At 39.2% G+C, this 26,397-nt stretch overlaps 1 protein-coding gene across 1 annotated transcript in view; it reads right to left on the bottom strand.

The window, feature by feature from the left end:
- Positions 1 to 24,649, bottom strand: part of LOC139941470 (chondroitin sulfate synthase 1-like) — a 64,295-nt gene extending 39,646 nt beyond the window's left edge. Inside the window, exon 1 of the mRNA XM_071937990.1 lies at positions 23,198 to 24,649. Within this exon, the coding sequence (XP_071794091.1) occupies positions 23,198 to 23,998 (801 nt within the window). The 5' untranslated portion in view covers positions 23,999 to 24,649. The remainder of the gene's footprint in view (positions 1 to 23,197) is intronic.
- Between the last annotated feature and the right edge of the window lie 1,748 nt (positions 24,650 to 26,397).

Here is a 26,397-nt window from a genome sequence, read left to right as displayed (position 1 = left end):
CTACGAGGAAAGTTAAAATTTAGATTGGAACTTTGCAGAGGGCACCATAGCAAAAGCAGAGGGCACCATAGCAAAAGCACAGGGCACCACAGCAATAGGGGACTTTTGGGAGGCTAGGTGGCAACAGACTTACCAGGTAAACTCCATTGTTCTCGGTACTGTGTGCATGCTCAGAACTACGTAAACAATGGACTTTACCTGGTAAGTCTGCTGCCACCTAGCGTCCCAAAGTCTCCCAATGCTGCCGCCGGTGCCATGGGTTGTAGTTTCAAGCTATGCCCTCCTGTCTTTAAGCATGAGTGCCTCTTTTGACCATTCCCGTTTCAGGGCAAATGGCTATCTGCACTTCAATGGCATAATCAACTCTAAACACAGCTGACTTCATCCGGCCTTCGTGCAAATTGAGGAATAACTTATTTGTTTAGTGAGCTCAAAACATATGGATATTCGGACTAATCTAATTTCTGAGCACTCACGAATATGAAGGCAAGATTTCCCCTCGGTCTGGCGACCTGATTGTCTCTTGATTTTGAATTTCACAGATTGGTTTAGGGTATGGATCACATCAGGGGCTCACCTGAAGGGTAATTGTCAAAGACCAGTATTCTCTCTTGGTGTATCTCAACATGACATGCATAAAATAAAAAGTTTTGGCTCAATAGGTCATTAAAATTGCAAGAAAATAATGTGGAAAAAAAACCTCATCGCACAATTGTGTGTGCTTTCAGACGTCTGAAAAAGGGGCATTTTTTCAGATTCACATATAAAAATTAACCTCTTTCTCAAAATCATGTTACTTCAGAGGGGCCACTTTTCACAATCTTTTATACCATCAACAGCTCTCAGTTGCTCGTTGCAAGGTAGGCCTATAAGTTTATTATGCTTTATATTATATCTTGTTTAATTACCCAAGGTGTCCAGTGCCTTTATGCCTGGAGATGAATCTTAGTGATTATATAACAGTGCCAGTCAGCATGACACAGCCTCTTGGCAACAACAGGGACAGATACAAATCCATTTTTCAAGACAGCCTTGTGTTGTCAAGTTGCATCCCCAGAGGCAAAGTTATGAAGCAGACAATCATTTAGGGCGTGTACCCCATTTGGTGATTAGGCAAATGAGCAGTAAAAGCATACATGTACCTTCAGTAGAAATGCAAAGAGTAAAGAGTAATTGACATCCTCGGACCATGAGAAAGAACAAACAAGCATTTCAAAGAAATTATTCGAGTCTTCTTTCCAAGCTGGATAAAGCGGGAGTCTTTTATGTCTGCCCCCCCCCCCCCCCAATTTGAATTTGAAATCTGGACCTCCGAGATTAAACATTTCTACTATTCCCCCTATGGGTGGGTTTTGAACCAGGGTCCATCGAGTTGAAAGAAGCCAATGAGCGGACCTGATCCCCACATATGTTTCTACCATGCTGTGCTTTCAATAGGTTTTTTATAACGTTCAGCACTGAGCTTTTGACTGTGTGTTATGAGAAAAGGCAATAATAATAATAATAAGAATAATAACAGCATTTATAAAGCGCCATAATATTCCCCAAAAATTTGCTCAAAGGCGCTGTACATTAAAAGGGCAAAAACACATCAAACATTATAATAGCAAAACGTAGCCAAAACAGAAGAAATTGATAAAACAAGGCAATAATTTTTAAAGGATCCCCACATATGAACAATGATTCTACCATGCTGTGCTTTCACTAAGGTTTTGTGACATTCAGAATGGAGCGTTTGACAGTGTGTTATGAGAAGAGGCAAAAGGAGACTGCTTTCCTGTACCAATTGCTCAAATGCAAGGCTCCGAGTTTGCGGTGGGATTCGAACCAAGGTCCATAGAGGTGAAAGAACCCACTGATCCCCAAATATGAGCAATGATTCTACCATGCTGTGTTTTCACTAGGGTTTTGTGATGTTCAGAATGAAGCGTTTGACAGTGTGTTGTGAGAAAAGTCAAAAGTAGAATGCTTTCCTGTACGCCAATTGCCCACATGGCTCACATATATCAAACCACACTGCAGCTCAAGACAAGAGAGAGTTCCCACGTCTCAGGTGAGACAGAGTTCGTCTGGGGGTGGCGGGCGATAGAATCTGTGGACAGACCACAAACTCAACCAAACCCTGATTTGGGGCATGGGGGAGCTCAGTGGAAGGTCTGCTACCAGACTGCAGGCCAGACAAAACCTTGAAGACATCACAGAGGGGGGTGTTTTAATGGTGTTGCAATGTGGCAGGAATAGTGATATAATAACCTACAAAGAAGTGCCACGGATCCCCATAACTTTGTAGGCACAAATTATTCAAGTATGCCACTGCAAATTATAAGGATGGCAGACACAGCGAGAGTTGGCAACTGCATTTTTGATCAATTTTCAACAGCACAGCTGTGAAACCAGAAAATGAGGGAGGGAAATTGTTCAGCTGATCAGCTGAGAAGTTGAATGTCTTTATTATTTGTAGTCCTGGCTCAAGATGTCAGTGATAGGTAGTGAACTGTGTAAGTACACTCATAGCCTTGAACAAAGCCAGTGATGGAGATAGTTTTATTTTCTATGAAAGGTTACTATTTTTGTGACTAGGCAGTAGGACCAGTCAGGCAAGTTCTCATTAGTCAGTCATCTTTTATACATTCAATACTTCAAATGAAATAGGGATGCTTTTCAACTTTGAACGAGGTAGCTCAACGATTTTCGAGTGAACTTTTACTGTTCCTCATGTGTTTTAAGCGGCATTTGGCAAGCGGACCACAATTGAAGAAGAAAAAATACTACATGGTAAAGGTACATTGTGTAGCTCTGCGTAAACCCAGTGCGTAAAAACTGGTTCTTTAAAAGCTGCAGTTCATCCGAGTGGAATAACAGCCCACTTCTACATGTTCAACAGTGTAACTAACTAACTGGGGATTAAACAACCTATTGAACATCCCCCACCCAATATCTCAATAAAGAAAAACCGCTAACACATGTTAAGTAAAAATAGCTACTTGTTACTTAAAAGAAAATCACAGACTCTTGGGCGGGCGAACAAAGAGAGGATTTCTGCTCAGTTGGCTCAGATGGAAGAGATGGTAGCCGGACTATTGTACATGTATACAAGCAAAGGCTCTTGGTGGGTTACCCCTGCAGGGTCACTAGCATAAAGAGACCAGTGAAGAGACTGAAGCCAGACTGTTGGCCATTGTTGTGGTCATGTAGTCCTATTATCATGATGAAAGTTCTCAATTCTAAATCAGGATAATGTGATTGCACTCTAGTGCGGTTTAGAAAAACTAACATTCATTTTCCGTTTTTGTTGATAACTCAGCAGGATTCCTTAAGACAGGACGTTTGCCAAGGGTGCTTGATTGTTGGTGGAGTGCAGATCGGACACAAAAATGCTGTCATAAACCATCCAAACTTTGAGAACTGAAACTTGTGAAAAAGCTGAAACAAGACAACTGGAACTCATGGTGTGGGGAACTAGCGAAGTGCGAGTACAAACTGTGCGAGTAAAAACTGGGTAGTTACTTATACTATAGCCTTGATGCAAGTCTTCCCCTGAGATTTCAAGAGGTCGATTTCACCACAAAGATACATGTAGTTCTAACTTAGGACCAGTCCAACATGTAGGACTCTTTAGGAGTTATTAAAAATGTAAGGCTTGTCCTCAGTTTGAATGTACGACCATGGTAGGACGAATAACTTTTCCTACCAATCTTAGCAAAATCCACCCCCAGGCTGGCTAACATAACATTTACATACCCATTAATCAGTCATACCTTCATAAAATTCACAAATCACTGCCCTGTAATATGACTGGATTTATGTAAAACGAAACATCAAATTGTGCAAGGTTTGGCGTTAGGCCTACAAGGTGCTTCAGGGGGAGGACAAAATAACAGTAATCACTCTGGACAAACAGCTACAGGTTTGAGGACAGAAGGATCTTGAGACCCTTTTGACTGAAGTGTCTTTGCTTTTCTTCAGATGAAGGATGTGTACCGGAAGCCCCGTTACATAAGCATGGAGGCCAGTAAAGGAAACTGCTTTGTCATCACCAGTTTGTCACCAGGGCCCAATTTCATAGAGCTGCTAAGCACAAAAATTTGCTTAGCATGTACTTTTTTTCTTGATAAAAACAGGATTACCAACAAAATTGCTATTTATTGCATATATTGCTTGTTACTGGTAATCAGCTGTTGCTTGCTTATCCTGAAAATCACATGGAAATTTGGTTGGTAATCCCGTTGTTATCAAGGAAGAAATTTCATGCTAAGCAAATTTACGTGCTTAGCAGCTCTATGAAATTGGGCCCAGTTTGTTTGTGGGGACTTGCTCAAGTTCCAAGGGTACACAGTAGCAACAGTAGTGTAGCAACAGAAGTGAAGCAGTTTATACAAGTGCAATCTCATTGGTTTGGTGCAGGCAGGCAAGGGCCACACTTCATAGCTCTGCTTACTGTAAGCAAAAAATCTGTGTATTTCACAAAATAGAATTAGAAGAGAATTTTGGCCTGTGGGCGTGCCTACCCCCACGTTACTAGGCATTCTATATTAACAAATGGTTGTTATACGAAAGCTTAAGAAGTTTATTTATTCAATTAGTTAAGTGCTTCAACAACCTTCCTCATTCCAAAGAGCCAAGAACGATCCGCAAAGCACTCTTTAAACTGCTAAGCAAAGTGAGATGTCGCAATACAAATCACTATGGTAATACTGTCAACATGTCATCTTAAGATGAAGCTTAGCACTTTGTTGAAATCCAGCCTTGGACGCCGTACATATTTGTTGTTGGCCATCTTGAGACTGAGAAAGCTTGCAAAGTCTAGACTTTGAAAAAGACCTACAGACATTTTTATGTTTTCAACCACTCATCAGCCAGGATTTGTGAGTTTGGGTGTTGTATTGATGGAATGTGAAGAATCGCCGAGTACCACGTGTACAAACATAGGGCAAGGACCACTCAACGCATAGAGGAACAGAGGCAATTGAAGTGCACCTAGTTATTGCATTGGTGCCCCTTAAAAACGTTCCCAGTACAAAAATACTGATGACAATTTCCACACACTGACAAAAACACGACTGTGGTACATGTACACAGCCCCGCGGAGGCCCCAGGACTTCTTTCACCCCACCGAAAACCCATGGCACTTTCACACTGTCCCTCCATAAATGACACGCATCCTTAGTGATTTTCTTCTACATGTGAACGGAGCTTCGTCAACATGAAATTGGATCATCAGCAGGTCATCCATTTCTATCACATAACGACAAACAACATTCAAATCCATTACCAAAAGATTCACTCTTTGCTCGGATACACTGTTTAAGAAAATCTTACTGCAGTCCTTGGGAAAAAAAGTAGGATAATTGAGCACAAGGCCTGACCTAAATGTATGGTACAGGATTCTGGCTGTTTAATCATACTGTTGCCGATTTGTCCACAGGAAATCAGACATCAGATTTCAGCAGTAAGAAGACTATCATGGATGTTACTGCAAACACTGGAGAAGATACAAACTTACTGCATACACAATAAATACTGTATGTGCTTAATATATATACAAACATGAGTGCTTGACGTGTGTTTCCTTCCTGAATGAGTGATTTGAGGTCTTTCAGCGGGTATCAAGTTTTGCACTTTTGAATATACAGCATAACGATAGATACTCCACCAAGCAGAGATTTAAAACACTTGTTGGAATTTGTTTTGACTGCCAAACATTCAATTAAAAACACATCTGGACAATCCTATTTCTGTTTTAAAAGAAAAAAAAGAAAACAAACCTCATTCACAAACACTTTATACAAAGCACTGTCTGAAATGCACGACTAACCAAATAATTTCAAGACTTTTGTTTGTTGTCGGGCACCAGGCTCAGTTGCCACTGTGGCTGTTTGTGGCAATGAGTCAGGGCACCCCGCGGAGATCTGGCCCACATGTCTACCCGTGGAGAAATTGTGTTACTGAACCGAACAAGGACAAAATAATAATAACAAAATAATATTATAACATGGCCACCTTTGCAGCACAACTAAGAACACTGCCTGTGCTTAGTGTGGGGGGGAAAGGGTCTTTTGGTGCGTGCGCAAGAATGTCTTATTACAAAGGTTATGGACAACTACAGAAAGGTTGAAAGTTGAGACCAGGGTTAGTAAGTGTACTGCACTTTACCTTTTGAGAGTCTTTATATTTGGTACACACTGTGTACAATCAGTGTTCTTCCTTATAATAACAGTGGTCTTCCTTAACAGTGGTCTGCTTGCAAAATGCCAGGTTAAACCATGGTTTTAAACACACCAATTCCATTCAATAGTTCAGCTCCCAATCTTTTTTCTTTTAATGACATATAGATCGAAAAACAAACTGGCCGACTGCTGAAGGGGTTTGTCCTTAACATTTTCAGTGACTAGCCAGCAGGAACAGTTTAGTGTGTCCTTTCACTGGTCCTTCAGTTTTTACACTAGCCCATACTTAATATTAAATATGGATGTCATTCAACACTGAACTAGCCAGACCACTTTGAGTGAAGTCTGACACTGGTCCTCCTAGAGTTTTAAATAAGATTTGCCCAGCAGACAACGAAAGTTAACTTGTCCTGCTGGCTAGTCAACAAGGAGTCAACATGGAGGAAATCCAGCTTCCTCTTAAAAAAAAAAAAAAAACACAAAATCTGAATTTGATTTTTAACTTTCCATAACAGATACAAGAAACTGGTAAAAAATAGTTGTAACTTGTAATTTGTTATAACTGAATAAGAAATATATCACATTCCCTGTCCACTCATTATGTTCACTGGCAAGCTCCTCCAAAAATTAATTCTCTCACATTGCATACAGATTACAAGAAGTGAACATGCACTTCACTTCAGTCTGAGTCAGTGAATTCATCAAAATGTCATGTATGATTGTACTTAGCGATGTCATATTTTTGGGAAGATTTTTCTTTGATAGGGTGACGCATTCTTATCTCTAAAAATAACTTGACCTTCTCGAGGGAAAAAACATCTTACCAAGATGAAAGAAAATATACTTTGATCATATCATTGCATTCATGTTTAACCTGAATTTTCTTTTTAGTTTAAGAAAATCTTTTTAGTTTAAAAACCTGTGAAAATTTGAGCTCAATAGGTCGTCGAAGTTGGGAGATAATAATGAAAGAAAAAAAACATTGCCACACAAAGTTGTGTGCGTATAGACGGTTGATTTTCAAATTCTAAATCTTAGGTCTCGAAATCAAATTCGTGGAAAATTACTTCTTTCTCGAAAACTATGTCACCTCAGAGGGAGCTGTTTCTCACAATGTTTTATACCACCAACCTCTCCCCATTACTTGTCACCAAGTCAGGTTTTATGCTAATAATTATTTTGAGTAATTACCAATAGTGTCCAGTGTCCTTAAAGGGTTTTCTAGTTTCTTGACTACTTTGATAGTAGTGATAATTTTTACAGCAACATCTCATCACAGCTTGTGTTTCCCCATGGCGATCAACATTGTGAAGACCAGGGGAATCTGCAGAAGTCCAAAACACAAAATTAATCATATCCTACTTTGTCTAGGTTTGGTTCCAACAGGTCACATTATTCTACATTATGAGAACGACAGACAAGCCCAATAGCATTTTTCAAAAGCATTTATCGGTTAGTACCACTCTTCCTGGCTCTACCACACATTGTTAATAAAAATGTATACCTATGCAAGTGAGTACAAAACAAATAAATGTTTTGAAAAGAAAATCTCATTAACTAAAGACACTGGACACTGTTGGTAATTGTCAAAGACCAGTCTTCTCACTTGTTGTATCTCCACACATGCATTTAAATTAACAAACTGTGAAAATTTGAGCTCAATGGGTCTCGAAGTTGCGAGATAGTAATGAAAGAAAAAACACCTTGTCTCACGAAGGTGTGTGCTTTCCAATGCTTGATTTTGAGACCTCAAATTCTAATTCTGAGGTCTCGAAATAAAATTTGCGGAAATATACTTCTTTCTAAAAACTACATTACTTCAGAGGGAGCCGTTTCTCACAATATTTTATACTACCAACCTCTTCCCATTACTCGTTACCAAGTAAGGTTTTATGCTAATAATTGTCTTGAGTAATTACAAATAGTGTCCACTGCCTAAAAAATTAGCAAACAAACCACGGAGGTAGAAATATTTCTACTCCCTTGAACCATCATGAAGCTTTATAAGGGACAACTTTATTTTAAAAAACAATAGAATTCTTTGAATTCTTGAACAAAGATGCAGAGTGCCTCTAACAACGGAGGTGTTTGGCCCATGTTTTCTGTTCCTCTCGGACAGTTCCTATTGGACAGTGAAGCATGAAGGCGCAATTTCAAACACCATAATTCATGGCAAATGTAAATCCGTATTCTGGCAAATGAAAAGTCCCTATGTCTATTTAAAACCATTTGTGTAACGACAGCTTAAGAACAGACTACCGTGTACTGTACATTGTACACTACTGAAGCCTCTGAAGGGTAAACAAACAGAATGAAACGGGATTGGAAAGTGGACAATGGACAGAAGCAACCCAAAAAGAATCAGTCGTTGGAGAGTATTTGTCGGCAAAATGTCAAAAACTCTTCAGCAAACAAGTTGGCAGTTTTAACCCCCTCCATAACTACCAAAGTTGTTTTTGACATAAACAACCTTGCTTGACCATTCAAACATAACTTTAGAAATATCAACGGAAACTGACTAGGTGCATTTTTTTAAATTTGTAATGAACAAGGACAAACTGACTAGAGTGAGATTTGAACCAACGACCTCCAGATTAACGTGTTGGTTGGAGTTACCCCAATTTTTCTTTCTTCAACCCCAAATTATTTAAAACTCGCAGTCAGATTCCCTTTGATTTTTTTTGATTTTTTTTTCTTTTTGAGGGGGGGGGGGGGCTAGATATTTGAAACAAAAATTATAAAAAAGTTGCATCCCTTTTTAAAAGGTGATCCCCTGGATGCTGCTTCCCAGGTTGTATTGTTTGTATACTTGGGTTGGGATCCCTGGCTACAAGGCAGCTAAACAGTAAACACTACACAGTTGCATGGCTTCTGACTGGCAACCCTGAACAAAGATGTTGACAAAATACGGAGATCGCCAACTTAGGGCTATATAGCTCAGTTCTGTAAAAGAGCTACATGTAGCATGGAGGTCCTTTTTCCAAATCCAGCCCAAATCATATGAAGATATACTAATCATACCAATCATATTTTTAGGCTTTAGTACCCAGACAGGGGGAAGATACAGTTTACTTGGATTGGAATGGAACCCCTGACCGCCGCACTCTAAAACAATACATAATATAGCTATAGCTACGTGCATCTGTTAGACCCCCAAGTGTGTCCTATGTTGAGAGGCAAGGACACGCCTCCCTTTAACACTAGGCCTGGCTCACAGTGTCTAGTAGAAACTGCAATGACCTTGTAAACACAACCCCTCAAAGTTGCCCTGCGGGATACTAAAAAAAACCTGTGAAATCAACTTTATTTATAACACTCAACATTTCTTCCCAATACAGATGTAAGTAAGGATAAGGAACCACTTTTCAAAAAGTGCTAAATGATTTTCAGGTCTGTTAAATAATTAACCCAATAATTTATTGCAACCAGTTTATTCAGTAAACTGGTTGCAATCGCTAGCCACTAGTCAGAAAGAAACATTTATGACAATACATGCTTAACATTTCTGGGTTACTAAAACTTCACGTGGGCAAAGTGCAATGAACAATTGACTAGCCCAGTTGGCTACTTTACAAAAAGCTTTAAATGCCACACACCTGGAGAATCACTTATCAAGAAACAATTTAATAGACAAGTAGGCTATCTGTCCATCTCCTCATGTGTGCACAAAGCATACCTACAAGTTCTCTAATTGCACACACTGTAGAAAGTCTACATGAATAGCAACTGTACACATAAACTCCATGCAATGATGTTGACCAACATTTGTTGCCTTCATGATAAGACGATCAAAATTCCTAGAATGTCATTTGAGCTGTTCAACAGGTGTCTGTCCCTGTTGACCCCCCCCCCCCCCCTTGAGTAAATGATGATAGTGTGTGTGTCTTCAGGACAACTCTTCCGTTGGATTAATGTGGCTTCTCATAGTAAAACACACAGTTCCAGTGAATCACGCTTTATAAATGAAGGATATCTGAGTGCAAATAAGAAAAACATGTGCTGAATTGTGCGGCAGGATCTGCGCCATGTTTTATTAAAAAACCGATAACTCAGAAACTTAGAAGGATTTATCTTTTCATTTCCTTAGTCACAATAGTCCATTATTTTGCCGGCTTGGAAGCAACCGTTGCTGTCTCCTTTATTAAAGGACAATGTTTGTTGATCCTAACAATAAACAGGGAGTTTTTGGAGATGTTTTGAGTAATCTTGATTGTAAAGAAAACAAGTTTCGAAGCACGAAGAAACATTGAGTACTTGGAAAGAATCAAGCTCTAAATTGTTTCCAAAACACTACAAGCACATAACCATGACTACATACTCAACAACTGTCACTAATTAGCATTAGCAACTGCTCATCTTTTCACCACTTAATGTGTTAGTATTGTTTGAAGCTTTGGTGTTGAGAAATAAGAAGGGACTATACATAAATAGTAAACTTGCGGGTACAACCATGAATAAATCTCTGCTGAGTGAGTGTTGGCTCTGAAAAGAGCCGGTTTGGTATCGACGCTTCGAACAGTATACTCTGCTCGTCTTCAGGAGATTTATATTTATATTTATTTATAGTTCCTTCTTACTTTTAGTTTTTTTTTTTAAAGTTATCAGACAATATTTTTGAAATTACAAGTAGGCCCTATATCAAATTTAGCCCGTCAGTTTCCCTCTGAGTTTTATACAAAATATTTTCTGCTTGACAAAGCTCTAGCCTAACAGAAATAGAACCTAAGCTTGGGCGATACTGATTTATTTTATTCACGATATATCGCCGACAATATATCGCGATATTCGATATAATTGCGGTTAATTAAATTTGACATCATCAGTCTTCAAACTCCCAGTGAAAGTTGTAGAAGAGACAGTCATAGCATAAGAGCGGTGTTCTAATGACCTATTCTTCTGGTTTTACTCCTAACCTATGGGGTGTAAGATGTCTCAGCTAAGAAATACATCGCGATATTGCGATACTTAGTCGATATCACGATATATCACAATATATCACTATTTCGATTAAAACCAAATCGATCCGATATCAAAATCGTTTCTAAATTAGTATCGCGATACTCGATAATATTGTGGTATCGCCCAAGCTTAATAGAACTCATTGTCACAGTTGAATGGGGAAATAAAAACAACTTGTTAAATGTTTACAAAGGGATTATAAACCATGCATAATTATTGTAATACTAGTAGCATTTGTTCATCTGTTTGGGAATACATGTAAAGGTGAACAGGTCACAGTGGAACCATTTTACAAGAAAAACAACAAAAGGAAATTTAATTCCCGAGTGTCAGGAAATTGGTTATTTTAAGATTTACCCTGTGCACACAAGCACATACGTTAGTGCAGTATCGCTGTACAACGGATATTGAGACACAAAGGAGCATGTTGGCACCATTTTGTTTGCAGTGATTTTTTACAGGTAAGTAGGCCTAGGAATCAGTCAGTGTTTGCCTGCTGGCCAGCGACTAGTAAGCTGGTCATTTCACTGGGCCATCACCTTTTTCACTGATACATTTTTCAAATAAACTAGGGATCACTTTTCAACACTAAACTATTCTTCTGCATCTCAGCCACGAAAAACGCCCCCACATTATTAGCTATCACACGCCCTAACTCGCAATCTAAGTAGGCTGAAAGATGGAGGTTGATCACAAGAGGGCGCTGTTTGTAGCGGCTATCAGGACGGGAAAAAAGCCACAATCAAAGACTTGGAACCAAGTCTACACTGAACTAGCCAGCCACACCATTTAGAGGGAGTTTTGACTGGTCCCCTGGTGTTTTAAAACTTGAGTTTGGCCAGCGGACCACTGAAAAGGAAAAACGCTGTATGTCTGACAACTAATAAGTTGTTGGCCAAATATTGGCCAAAGCATAGAGCAGAGAGCAGGGACCAGACTTTGGTCAAAGCAATATTTGTTTAGCATTCACAGAGGGTCAAGGGGATTCTTTCTTTTCCTCTGCTTTCAATGTGCAGTCTACAACACATTGAAGATTGTGAGAATATGAAGGGGAAAAATATTACACTAGCATTAGCAATTAAGTTATGTCCAGGGGTCCTTATTGGTCTCACCTTGCTCCATATGGACTGACATACCATCACCACCAACTGGAATTGTACCCTCTTACCCTGGGCTTTCCACCCATGGGAGTTCCAATCCTGGGCTTCCTACCCCCTGCTCTTACAATCAAGCCCCACCCATCCACCCACCTATCCCAAGGACAGGTTTAGCCACTGCAGCCATTTCAAGAAAAAGAAGAAACAAAAATGTTGATTTTATTGGACCCAATTGTGATGGGAATGCAGTGTACACATGTTCCTGAGCTTCCATCTTTTATTAAAGCCATGATTAGAAGCTACAGCTGCAGATGCTCCTGTATCCTTCACCTGTCTGGGACAGTCCAGTAACACATGCTGTACCTCCTGGCTGCCTTAAAGACACTATTGGTAATCGTCAAAGACCAGTCTTCTCACTTCGTGTATCTCAACATATGCATGAAATAACAAACCTGTGAAAATTTGCGCTCAATTGGTCCGTCCAAATTATCTCTCTCTCGAAAACTATGTTACTTCAGAGGGAGCCAGGTCTCACAATGTTTTATACTATCAAACTCCCCATTACTCGTTACCAAGTAAGGTTTTATGCTGATAGTTGTTTTGAGTAATTACCAATAGTGTCCACTGCCTTTGAAGTCTTTTTTATTAGAGCCTCATTGAAGGCAACTTTACAAATGTAGTTGTAACCTGTAGTAATTCTTGATGATCTTCCCAATGTATGGCGTAACCATTACGTAAATTTCACTAAGTGAATTCATAAACTGCATTCATATTAGTTACCAGCCATCTCGCTGAAGAGTGGTTCACTGGTCAAACACCACATTGCCAGTTACAACACACCTGAGGGCCAGTCAATAATCACTCTACACTGTATTGTGGACCAGCTGGCTAGTTCAGTGTTGAAAAGCATCTCTATCATATCATTTGAAATTTTGACTGGTAAAAAGCTGAAATTGACAGAACAAGCTATTTGTCCTGCTGGCCAGTCACTAAAGAATTTAAGGGCAGACCCTGATAATAACGTCAAGAAACACGCTTGAGGTTAGAAAGTGGGGAACTTGATAAAATCACAGTTATTATTTGCTCTCATGCTCAAATTACATAGTATTTCCCAAGTGAACTCTTTTGTCACCAACCAGTCCAATTTAAAGCTGCATAGTACATGCAATGTTTTAGACAGGATTTAGTAAAAAGGGTATCAACATTTGCTGGAAATGTATAAACTGGCTGTCCAAATTGTTCGCTTACATTACCATAAATTTACATGCAAATGACAGAATAGAAATAAGTGTCCAAATTCAAAACTAGGTGTCCGAAAGACACCCTGCACCCCTATGTCTAATGAACCGCCTTGCTGTTTAAATGCCTGCCTCCAAACTCCATGAACTCCCCTTGCCATCACCCCCTTAGATACTTAAACCCTGTATGTTTTGTCAAGTATGCCCTTAGAGCCAGTAACCATGTTTCCATATACTAACACCTCCTGTAGCAACCACTAAACAAATCTCATAACCCCCCCCCCCCCCCAGGTTCTCCATCAAAGCTGAGCCTGCTTGAGGAAACCAAGATGAGGATATTTACACAAGAGACAAGAATGCACAGAGAAGCTAATGAAATCACAACAGTAAGCGAGTTGCCTTGTAATCTTGGTGTTAGTGTACAATCATTGAGGTGCGCACAAAAGGGCTTTTCTGCTTCTGTACATTTTTTTAATCACTTCCCAATGAAGCGTCACCTTATAATAAACTCGGCCGGGAAATCCAGGTGTGCTTTGGGAGGATGGGGGAGGCGGGAAAGAAGGCTTGTCTCTTCTTTCTCCTACACTAGACAAACAGTGACCTTAACACTGTATAATTGAACATCGGACACAGAGGAACGTGAAGGTGTAAATTAACCACACAGCTGCCAGCCAGACAACATTGCACATTATTATGATAGTGTTACAGACTTATCTTTGTCATCTACAAAGAAATTTAGCTTCTCAAAAATTTTACTGGACCAGATTATATTTACAAGAGACTAAAATTAAAATTGGAAAAATCATGACAGTCTACACAATAAACTGTTTTGACCAAGCACTAAGAAGACTGATTTCATTTGTCTTATGCGGAAATAAACTTTGATACAACAGAGTTGAAAGGTACTTACAGCAGTGAGGTATAGACCATATTATTCAATTGAAACAAAAAAGTGTGAGAAAAAATACATGTTAAAAAAAGTAATTCACATGATTCGTGAAGCAGTACTCTTTATTCTAAAGAAACATGTTCACTCTTTCAATGTTTCAAATCTAAAAAGACAAAAAGTGAAAAAGACATCCGTATCTGCATGTACCAGCTGGCAAAACTTATCATCATCATCCCTCCCTGGTGGTACTCACAATAATCCAGTTTAAGGTGGATCGCCAAATTGTTGGTCCTTTTAGTACAGAGAGCAACAATTTTGACATTTACAAAAAAAGAAAGGTATTAAAGGTGAAACGGTCCCCGCTGAGAAGAGGTCAAAAGTGGAAACAGGGAAGTTGCCCACGTCCTGTGTGCCAGAAGGAGCAAGATCAGATTGCCTCAAGTTGACTCAAAAGTCAAAGTATGTCTACACGTAGTTGAAGTTCTAGTATTTGGTATTTACTTGCAGTTTCTAAGCCGACCTGACTGCTTGTGCCTGTTAAACAAGGTGCAACACACTATTAATAGTGAGAAAAATGCACGCCAGACCTCCTAAATAATTTGTAGTCTTGCAACTTTTATGTAAATCAAAGATTGGAAGGTCATGGCTTCTAAGGATTGCTTCCTGACATACAGGCCTGATGTGTACTCCTCTCAGCTTGGACTGGCAAGGTGTTTTTTACTTTATTTTAAAGGGTACAGAATCTGTGAAGGAAGTATTGCTTCTCAAACATTTCAAAGGGCACTGAGGCATTGACCAGGGACAATGCTACAGCATTGACCAGGGGCAATGCTACAGCATTGACAGGGGCAATGCTACAGCTTTGACCAGGGGCAATGCTACATAAAGTATGGCATCAAAGATAATAGCCACAACTTTTATGGGACTCACTGATTTTTGAAAACAGGCTTTGTAAAAGAAATGTGATGTCATGGAACGTTTCAAGGGGCACCAAGGCAATGACCACGGGGCAATGCTTAGTATGTCATCAAAGGTAATAGCCACCAAAGAAGAAAATTTTCTTGGAGTCACTGATTATTATTATTATTATTAATTACGGCATATAACAGGACCCAGTTTCATAAAGCTGGCAGAAAATACAGAGCTTGACAAGTTTCTTTGCTAAGCAAACATTGAGTTGAGCACAAGCCACAACAGTGCACCCAACCTGTTTCTTGTTCCTGGTAACCTGTTTCTTCTAAGCAATGCTATTCTGTGCTTAGAAAGTTTTTGAGCTTTCAGGCTTTATGAAATTGGGCCCAGTCCTAGCCTGGAGTTAGAAGGCCCTGGTCTCTGTTGCCCCTAGTCTAATGGCCTTGGTGTCCCTTCAAAAGCTCATGAAAGACTTGAAAGTTCTTCCGAAGGAAATGCCCTTCACAAAACTTAAACCTGCCTTGCTTTTTCAAGGTAAAATTCCAGTTCTGTTGTTGCAACCAAACCAGTCTTCTATGAATTTTCCTGACCAAACTTAAAACGTTTTTCTACATTTTTTTTTTTTCTACTTCTCTCAGCAGAAAACAACCGAGGATCAAAGTTGTTTATTTATTCAGTGTGTGCATTTGTTCTATTGTTTTAGTAGAATGATATATTTGTGCGTCCTGTGTGGGGGAGGGAGGAAAAGGACAACGGGTCAAACGGGTCAGGGTACCTCCCTTAAGTTGTATAATGTGGTGTGGTAATAAAATATTACAGCCGACAAGTTGCAACTTTATAAGAAAACATGCGGCAAAAGTTGTGTTTAAAGCGATTGGACACTTTCGGAACAGAAAAAAAAATAAAAGTTCACAGATTTACAAATAACTTACAGGGTTTAAAGAAGGATGGTGAAAGATGTCTCTTGAAATATATATAAATCCATGAAATGCTTTACTTTCTGAGAAAACACTAAAACAATATCAATTCTCGACATCGAGATTTACAGATTTATTTTAAACACATGTCATGACACGGCGAAACGTACGCCAACAAGGGTGGTTTTTCCCGTAATTTTCTCCCAACTCCGATGACTGTTTGAGCCTAAATTTTCACAGGTTTGTTATTTTATTGTGATACACGAAGTGTGGGCCTTGGACAATACTGTTTACCGAAAGTGTCCAATGGCTTTAAGAAAAGGGGAGTCTAAAAAGTAGGTCAGTCAATGGAGGGAGGGTGTCTTCTTGGGCCGAGTGGTAGTTTCACTTCAGTGTTAACAAAAAAAACAGCCAAAAGATAACATCAAAAACCCAGTAATAAAACCAGACCTGAAAAGTATACAAGTTACTTCCCCTGAAGGTGTCTGGAATAAAAGTCATTCTCTGGGGATGTAATTCCTGTCAGGCCAGAGTTCTCTAGTCTGGTGGCATGTCATGTTGTGGTACATTTCTGGTACAGTTCAAGATTTTTATCTGCAGGACTTTGTTGTACTTGACAAAAATGGTAGGGGCGTCACAGATTTAAGATTACGAGCTGTTGTGGGATGGGTGCAGCTTCCAAACATAGTATATAGTGTTGTGTCTCTTTTTGGAAAACAAGGACAAAAATTATGCCTCAATGACAAGACAGAAAATGATTTGATATTTGAGACTTAAAAGCACAGGTTGGATACCCACGGGAAGGTGCAAGGACAAAGCGTAGGGACTGTTGGTTCTCAGTCAGATCTTAAATCTTATGGTCAGAATTTTCTTCGTAACAAGGCAAAAGCTAGGATACTGGGGACTGGGGTGCACATCCTGGCATCTAGGGCAGGTGGTGAGTTGGGGCATGTGTGGTTGTTAGGGGACATTGGGTGATAGTTGGGGACCAGGGTGGAGAGTGACTGGGGTACATTGGGACAGCATCAGGATAAGGCGTGTAAGCACCTGGTCACCTATTGATGGTCTACAAGGTGTCTCTGGTACCCTTATTCTTTACACACAACTATCTGCAAATGCAATTGGTCATTTCCTGACCTGGAGATGACACCCAGATAGTAGAAATTATTATGTCCAGGATGCTTATGTAACAAAGGATTCCACTGTGGCTTTTATCATGTACTTACTACTAGCAATGGTCCACTTACTGGTATTTAACACAAGCTGCCCTTTGTGTAGTGAGGACAAAACTCTTTTATAAAGTTCCAAAGAAAAATACAACAAGGTTTTTGAGGATGCGTGCAGATTTGGACTGGACCAGTTATCACTTCATGTTGAAAGATTCATGTTGAACGAGCACCTAGAAAAACAAGTCAGGGTTACAATTGCTATGTCCATCAAGCATAGCACAGAAAAAAGGAAACAAACTATCTAGAGATACATGTATGTTATGTAACTTTTACTAGAGACAGCGGAGGGACCCTGGGGAACTAAGGACTGACAGCCCATTACAGCTGACCTTCCTATCAGTAGACATTGTGTCACCTGATATGACGATGCTGAAAATTATGCTGATGATTGACGGGAAGCTTTAGATACAAAGGGGATTTTCTGGAATGCGTTTAGTTTGGCCATGGTTTAGCTTTAAAGGCCAAATAACAAATTTAAAATGTTTAGCGTCCCGCCTGCTACCTTTTTAGAAGCCGCCTTTTTATTTTATATTTATTTTTTATTTTTTTTAATGATTTTTTTTACTTTAAGAAAAAAAGATACAGTTAAGAAAAGAAAAAAAAAGATCCTCATCATTCCTTTTTTCAAAAAGGGAGGAAGCTAAACATGTTTTTGTTTTTACTTAGCCTTAAAATTGTTTTTTTCTTTTCTTTTAAAATAGTTATTAAAATTAAAAAAACATACATGAAATAAGGTCAAAACATTACCGATGCCAGCAGAGATAGCAGAGATATGTGATTTAAGTAACTTTTAGTTCACTGTTGGCGGGACAGACGTATCCCCATACTTCTGTTTGGGCACTGGCCTGGTGACCAGTCTTTTTTCTTTGTCTTTTTCTTCCACCCTATACTTTTTAACACGTGTTCTGCGCCTTTGATCATTTTGAATGTGTAATTCTGCGGGTTTCCCGCCAGGTTTTTTCAAAACTTTGGGCCATTCTAGACCGATTTTTGTGCAATCTACTGCATTCATATATAAATGTTTTTTTTCTTGATAATTTGGTGTTGCTAAATTCAGTGTGCAAAATTCAACAAGGCCAAATCAGTTGTATACAGTAAGGGGGTGTACAAGAGTAAGTACACTTGATTTAAAACTTTTTTCTTCCAGTACTGTGTAGGCCTAAACTTCACAAAAAAGAGGATATCTGTACAGTATAACTCTAATGTAATGTAATGTAATGTGCGCCTAGCAGGCTGTTTATGAAAACCAAATCTTCACGTTTCAGTTCGAAAATCGGCGGTCACATTTATTGTTTTACAAGAACAATGTAGTTTTGTCCTTTTTTTAGTCCAACAAGCAATTTTATTTGTAGTATTACTTTGTAGCATACCCCCTTTTTTTTTACAACAACCCTTAAAGGAACACGTTGCCTTGGATCGGTCGAGTTGGTCTTTGAAAAGCGTTTGTAACCGTTTTTTATAAAATGCATATGGGTAGAAAGATGTTGTAAAAGTAGAATACAATGATCCACACAAACATGCCTCGAAATTGCGTGGTTTTCCTTTTATCTCGTCGACTAACACGTCGGCCATTTATGGGGGTCAAAATTTTGACTCCCATAAATGGCCGACCATGTTAGTTCGCACAGTAGAAGGAAAACCACGCAATTTCGAGGCAAACTTGTGTGGATCATTGTATTCTACTTTTAAAACATCTTTCCAACCATATGCATTTTATAAAAAACGGTTACAAACGCTTTTGTTTTGACCAACTCGTCCGATCCAAGGCAACGTGTTCCTTTAAATAGACCAATTTATATAATAACAAGGGCCAAAGGTTCTAACAAAGTCGTACCTTATGGCCTTCACTGACAAAAAAAAAAACTAGAATTGAAAAAAAAAAACTGACACGTTCGTAAATTGTAACTTTGAATCAAGCAGTTAGCGAACAAACTACCCAACAATAGAAGAGCATTGAGCCGTGAGGCGTGACAATAGCTGCACTTGTACCAGTGTTATAATAATAACAAGTGAGACTTGGGCATTGGGGAGCAGACGTAATGTTTACTCTCCCATACAGTAACCAATGAAATGTGTTTACATAAAGTACAGTTGACTTTGAGTTGAACATATAGGATCACATTCGTGGCCTTGAATCCTTGGGGCATACATTATTATAAATGTAACCAAAACTTTGCACACTGCTCTACACTACCCATAGAGTTATATATAAGAACTAGAGCACACTAGAGATGCTTCGTGCACAAACGCCACGGGACCGCAAGATGACAAGCGCGTCATTCTGTACGCGCGTTGAATATGAAATACACATTTGAGTTTTTTTATTGAACGCTCACGCGATGCTGTTTGTTCAACTTACAAAATGGCCGCACAAACACACGCAGTGAGATAGCTGTTTTGTCAACTTAGAAAATGGCCGCCTGCGCGCATGCCGGGGCGCGTATATAGGCCACTGCGCCCTCTAGTTCTTATGTATAACTCTATGACACTACCACACATTTAGAATAGCCCAACTTGTTTCATCCTATGCAGGTTCAAAAATGAAATCGAAGGCCAGAACTTTCAGTCTGCGTTTATACGTCAATGTGGTTTTTGGTTAAACAAAGAAATTAGCCACGGACAATACAGCTCACACCTGCACAATTCACCAAACAAAGAGTGGTTTTTTTTTCTGAAAGTTTTTTCATGGGAGAGTAGTTGTCCTTGCACAGATATGGTCCATTGAATAGATAATGTACCACTTATTTACAGAACAAAACAAATTTCTCTGAAAATGTGAAATTTAGTTTCGCTTCAAAAAAAAGTTCCCTTTCAGTCACTCCTGAAAGATAACAAGTCAAGCGGAATTAAAATCCTGGAATATTTGGTACCATTTAAAAAGTTCTCCTCATGTTATTCTACCCCCTTCAAATATTTTCACCGGAACTGCCGATTATAGTACGTGCCCTTACACAAAATGAACACATTCAAGTTTGCTGCAACTGGGAAGAGCCGGGGGCAATCGTGCACATGAATGAACGCTTTCTTGCAAACTGCATAGATTCAGTAGTCCCAATTATCGTTTCCCCTGAACTGATTTATAATAAAATATATATATTAAAAAAGAAAGTGCACTTTAAAAAAATAGGTGTGTTTTCAATAGGATATCCTGTCTATTGCATCAATTCATGTGATTTACATTGCAAGTGTTGGTACTTCACTAAGCTCTCTTTCCGCTCACAGAGCTTCAGTAAATCTCTCCAAAAATAACGGCTCAAAATTAATTTCTAATCCAACAAGATGCTTACAGTTAGGAAAGGGGAAACAAGTGCATGGTATTGCTGTAAAAAGGATAATAATAGTGCTCCCTCAACATCATGATGCTCCATTTTGAATGCGTTTTCCAAGGGCTGGAAACCATTGATAACTGGAACAGGAATAGGGATGAAATTTGTTGTATCCCTTTAAAATCCCTTGTGGGAAAAATAAGCTGTTATTACTGGTGCGATGACAGCAAGTCTCTTACTTGTATGGTAGCTTTCACTTCCTTTTAACACTTGCTTGACGTTGGAAAAGCATGCTAGTGATACATCAATGATAAGTTCCTAGAACTCCTCTTTAAAAGTAACAAATCTTGACCTATCCCATAAATGTTCACCATTTGTCCTTGTAGACAAACAGAGGCAGCAGGCCTGGACTGGATGGGAGCAGCAAAGGTCTTGCCTTGGTGCCCCTTGAAATGTTTCAACAGAAATATACAATTTCCTCATTATACAATTTACATGAACAATATACATTACATAGCTAAGCTAGGTGCCTTAGGGAGGAAAGACTAAATTTTCACTTTTGAATGATGGTAACTACTAAAAATAATTGTTAGCATACTTGGAAACAAGCAATGGAGAGCTGTTGATAGTTGATTGTGAGAAACAGCTCCCTCTGAAGTAGCGTAGTTTTCGAGAAAGAAGTAATTTTCAACGAATTTGATTTCAAAACCTCAGAATTAGAGTTTGAGGTCCCGAAATCAAGCATCTGAAAGCACACAACTTTGTGTGACAAGGGTGTTTTTTCTTCCATTAATATCTCGCAACATCGACGACCAATTGAGCTCAAAATTTTCACAGGTTTGTTAGTTTGTGCATTATTATGTTGAGATACACCAAGTGAGAAGACTGGTCTTTGACAATTACCAAAAGAGTCCAGTGTCTTTAAAGTCACTGGACACTATTGGTAATTGTTAAAGACTAGCCTTCACAGTTGGTGTATCTCAACATAAATGCAAAAATAACCAACCTGTGAAAGTTGAGCTCTATCGGTCGCCGAAGTTGCGAGATAATAATGAAAGAAAAAAACGCCATTGTCACACAAAGTTGTGTGCTTTCAGATGCTTGATTTTCGAGACCTCAAATTCTAAATCTGAGGTCTCAAAATCAAATTCATGGAAAATTACTTCTTTCTCGAAAACTACATTACTTCAGAGGATGCAGCTTCTCACAATGTTTTATACTATCAACCTTTTTCCCATTACTCGTTACAAAGAAAGGTTTTTATGCTAATAATTATTTTGAGTAATTACCAAAAGAGTCCAGTGTCTTTAAGTGATCCTCTGCAGGCATGATGTTTCATTTTTGAAAGGGCAAGGTAACACTGAAGGTAACCAATGTGTGATCTTAACCTTTACCCCCCCACCCCCGGCGTTTTTTTGTTTTACTGCTTTAGCCTACCCTTTCTGAAACCAAACTACATTCCAACACTATGACAAGTACAAATGAGGTAAAAGCTAACCACATGATGTCAGTGTTCTTTGTGTTCAAGCTGACATACACAAAGAATGTTTGTGTTTGACCTGCAATTTGATATTAATTGAACTTGAAGACTTTTTAGGGATGCAAGGTTCAAAAGTTAAGAGAGGGCACAAGGTTTGCAACCACACACCTTTAATTTGTAGGTCACTGACCCATTTGGAAGACATCAGTATTCAAAACCTCTTATAAAAAATTCTACATTGAGTTACATAGTCACAAAAGAGGAAACAAACATGCATTTTATTGTTGGACTAATTTTAACTTTGTAATGGCTTTGGAGCCAAGATACACTGACCCATTTTGGAATATTTGGTATGAACTTAAAAGTTAAAAACCTCACCATAATTAAAAAATGTCTACATTAAGATGGTCACAAATAAGATCACAAACGTCATGTATTTTATTGTTGGACTAATTTTAACTTTGTGATGGTTTGGGGGGTTTCGGAGCTGAGATGCAGGGTTCAAATGATAAGGGGCGCAAGGTTTGCAACCACAAACCTTTGATTTGTTGGTTACTGACCCATTTTGGAAGATATTGGTATGAACTTTGAACCGCTTCTCCGCATAATAACAATATCTACATAAGTTGGTCACAAATAAGAAAACAAACAACTTTGTCATGTTTTTTTATTTTTTCAAGCCATGGCGCTGTGGTGGGGTTGCAAAATCCAAGTGTATTATTTTTTAATAAACAGCCCTACAAGTAAGTTTAGTACATAATATATACAATACATTTTGGAATACTTTGCTCTTAAGTTCTTAGTTCTTAAGTTTTTGCATTTTTATTATTTTATTATTTTAATTTTTCATCTGACTTCGCTATTTTAAGGTTGGGTGTCATCAGAAAGGGATATCTTTGAAATATTTTATTTCCTGTTAAGTAGGCTAATACCGAAATAACTCAGGAAATCCTGCAAAGACTAAATACGGTTAAAACAACAAACTTTACAAATTTTAGTTTCAGTTTTATCTTTTGAAGAAGAAATAAATGGTTTATACAAACCTCATAAGCCCACGTGCAATCGATCTCAGCGAATTTCTTGATACACCTTCCAACTTCCACATCTTCGTGAATGCTCCACATATTCTTGAGGCAGTAGCTTATATGCGGCACAACGAGGCGAAGAGTTTCCCTGCTAAAAATCATTCCGGGCCCGCCCATGCAAAAATTGTCCCCCGTTTCCAGGTTCAATAGACCGAGTTCTTCTTGCTTCCCGAGTCCCGCCTGGCCGATGAACAGGCGCTGGCTGCTGTTAATGGAGCGAAGAAAAGTTTCCAACTTGTCACCTCGCACGTAGACGTCGTCGTCGGCGCGCATGAACCATTCAAACTTATCGATGTAATGATCGTGCATGTGTTTAAGCAAGAGAAAAGACTTTTTCTGAGGAGGGTACGAGTCGTCGACCCCTTGAAGTCTCACGAGCGGGAGGTTGAGTCCAGGCTCCATGAACGACGTAGCGCTTGAATAAAAACCCACTTTGCCCGGGATTGTCTTTGCCCAAGTCCGATTAACAGCGACTGCACGCGTCGAGAGATATTTCTCTGCCGTTATAACACCAACATAAATTAAATTCTTTGGAGGCGAAGGCGGCACCGTAGAGTCCTGGGGTGCCGCCCTTGGATTTACAGCTGCATTGCATCTTTTATTCGCCATTGCTATTCTACCCATGGCATCGGACTCCAGGTCCATACCCTGGCGAACACGCAGCCATGTCGCTAACATAAAACCAAGAATCAGGCTCAGGAAAACTGTACCCAGTTCCTGTTTTCCTATTATGCGGCCCACTACACGACGAAGGGACATGGCTGGTTAAACCTCTCGCCTGGGCAGAGGATTCAAAACACCGCCTCTCCACGTCGGCAAAGTTCACTGGGTTCACCACCACGACGACGAAGTCCACCAAACACAGTCCCAAAACAGCAACATTCACACACTAAACACACGCAGTTTTCAAGCCCGAACTGAAACCTCGTAGCTTCGTCGTCAACTAGAAAGCACATACATGTTGAGAACTAACATGGTTTTTAAACTAAAATAAATCAAGGCAGAAGAAAATATTGAAAGTCCACGCTACAGATAGTTTTCCGGGGTTTAACGTTATCAACAACCCCGTCCGCCGCTGCAGTAATCGTGTACAATCACCCAATACACACTGCACGTCGTCGCTACACTACGTTACTTCGTGCACTTCCAAGTTCCAATACTTGAAGTTTTAGTTTGCAAAAGTTTGTAGTGTTTTTACGTACGGTTTGCAGCGTTCGTAAACAAGGAACATCGCGTTAAATCCCCTACCTGTGTCGCTGATATCAAACAGAATCGTAGTGCCACCACTGTCATCCGAACTATTGTCCTTTCCCGTCATAAACTATCGCCGTTTTCCCCTACAAAAGTGTGGACGATCTCTTTACACCGGCCGCTACTCTTTCAGTGGGCCGGCTGCGGTGACTTCCATTCAAATTGCTCAGCCAACCCACCGCGTACAACATGCCCATAACATCCTACACATGCCTACATTACATCCATATCCTGCGGTTGCCTGCATGCCCAAAACAACCCTGTGGATGTTCCATGCCTTTAGACACATTTTACGGCAGGTCACCTGACTAATTTACGTGTGGCACTGCTGAGTGTGGGGCTGTATGCTGCCCTCTATTTCACTAGGAATTCACTAGGAATTCACCACGAAAAGTGATTTTTATAGGCCTACAGCTTCCTTTTTATAGTTTTATTAATTAGTATATGATTAGCCTATGGCACGACGGGAGGAGGAGTCTGTTCCCCCCGCCCCTTCTCATTAAATATAATGTAGCCTTTCGGGATTTCCACAATAAACCAATAAACCACGGAAACTGACTGGGTATGATGCCCTATGAAATAAATAGGGGTAAAGACAGTCGACTCGAGCGGGAAGATTCGAAGGTTTGAAAACTACCCTGCAGACGGTTTAATTCCTTGCTCGATAGTAACTAATAGGTATATCATTCAGCGTTGAAAACAATGTTCTGTTGAAATAAATAGACAATAATGCAAAGTAGGCGAAGCACATAGGTAATCAAGCAATCATTGAACGTGTAAAGAAAACTGCGTGGAGGCAACTTAGACCGGGAGGGGCGGATTTCCTTTGAACAAAGAAAGTGCACTAAACAAACCTAATCCTAAGAGCAAACATAATCTAAAGGGACAAACAAAACTCAGACGGCTACTGAAAACCTCAGGAGTAGCAACAACTAGGCCTATAGAATAATTAAGAAACTATGTCACATAATTGGAAATGAGTGACTTTTTTGTAAGATTTTTTGAAGAAAAATGCAAAAAGCAAACGTGCACAAGAGCTAGAGTTTTCATTTGTCATAAAATTCAAACAGTTAAACAAAACAAAAAACATTTCAACCTGTGAATCAGCATGTCAATTAATTTTTCTTATTGATTGAAAACACTTAAATTTCAGCAAAGATCACTAATGTTGTCCGCGTTTTCGTTCAATTAGGTCGCCACTATTGGTAATTGTCAAAGACTAGACTTCTCAACATAATTTTGTATGCATACAATAACAAACGTGTGAAAATTTGAGCTCAATCGGTCGTCGAAGTTGCGAGATAAATGAAAGACTAAAAACACCCTTGTCACACGAAGCTGTGTGCTTTCAGATGCTTGATTTCGAGACCTCAAAATTCAAAATCTGAGGTCTCAAAATCAAATTCGTGGAAAATTGCTTCTTTCTCGAAAACTACATTACTTCAGATGGAGCCGTTTCTCACAATGTTTTATATTATCAAACTCTCCCCATTACTCATAACCAAGAAAGGTTTTATGTTAATAATTATTTTTGAGTAATTACCAATAGTGTCCACTGCCTTTAAAATTTGCCCAACCAGTCAGTTTCCCTGTGGTTTATTGTTTTTAATGTTTGATATTTAAAAAATTTACACACAAAAAACACAGGACATTTTGAGCTTTTTAAGTTCAGTGTAATCCATACAAAAACACTTGTGCATGATTTAATCCTCTTGCAACAACTGGATTAAAAATAAAAATCTCCAGAACCCTTCAACAATTTCAGAAAAAATCAACTAAAAAAAAATACTGTATTCCATTCTAAAATGTCTCAATACAATGTTTTTTTTTAAGTGGTTTTTTTTTTTTATACAGTTGCTAAGCTTCTGTTCACGTCACCCCAACACCAGGGTTATTTTGAAGCCTCC

This window comes from Asterias amurensis, chromosome 9 (assembly GCF_032118995.1).
Source record: "Asterias amurensis chromosome 9, ASM3211899v1".
Lineage (NCBI taxonomy): Eukaryota > Metazoa > Echinodermata > Asteroidea > Forcipulatida > Asteriidae > Asterias > Asterias amurensis.
The sequence above is the reverse complement of the archived record's forward strand: the minus strand, read 5'-3'. Positions and strand labels throughout refer to the sequence as shown.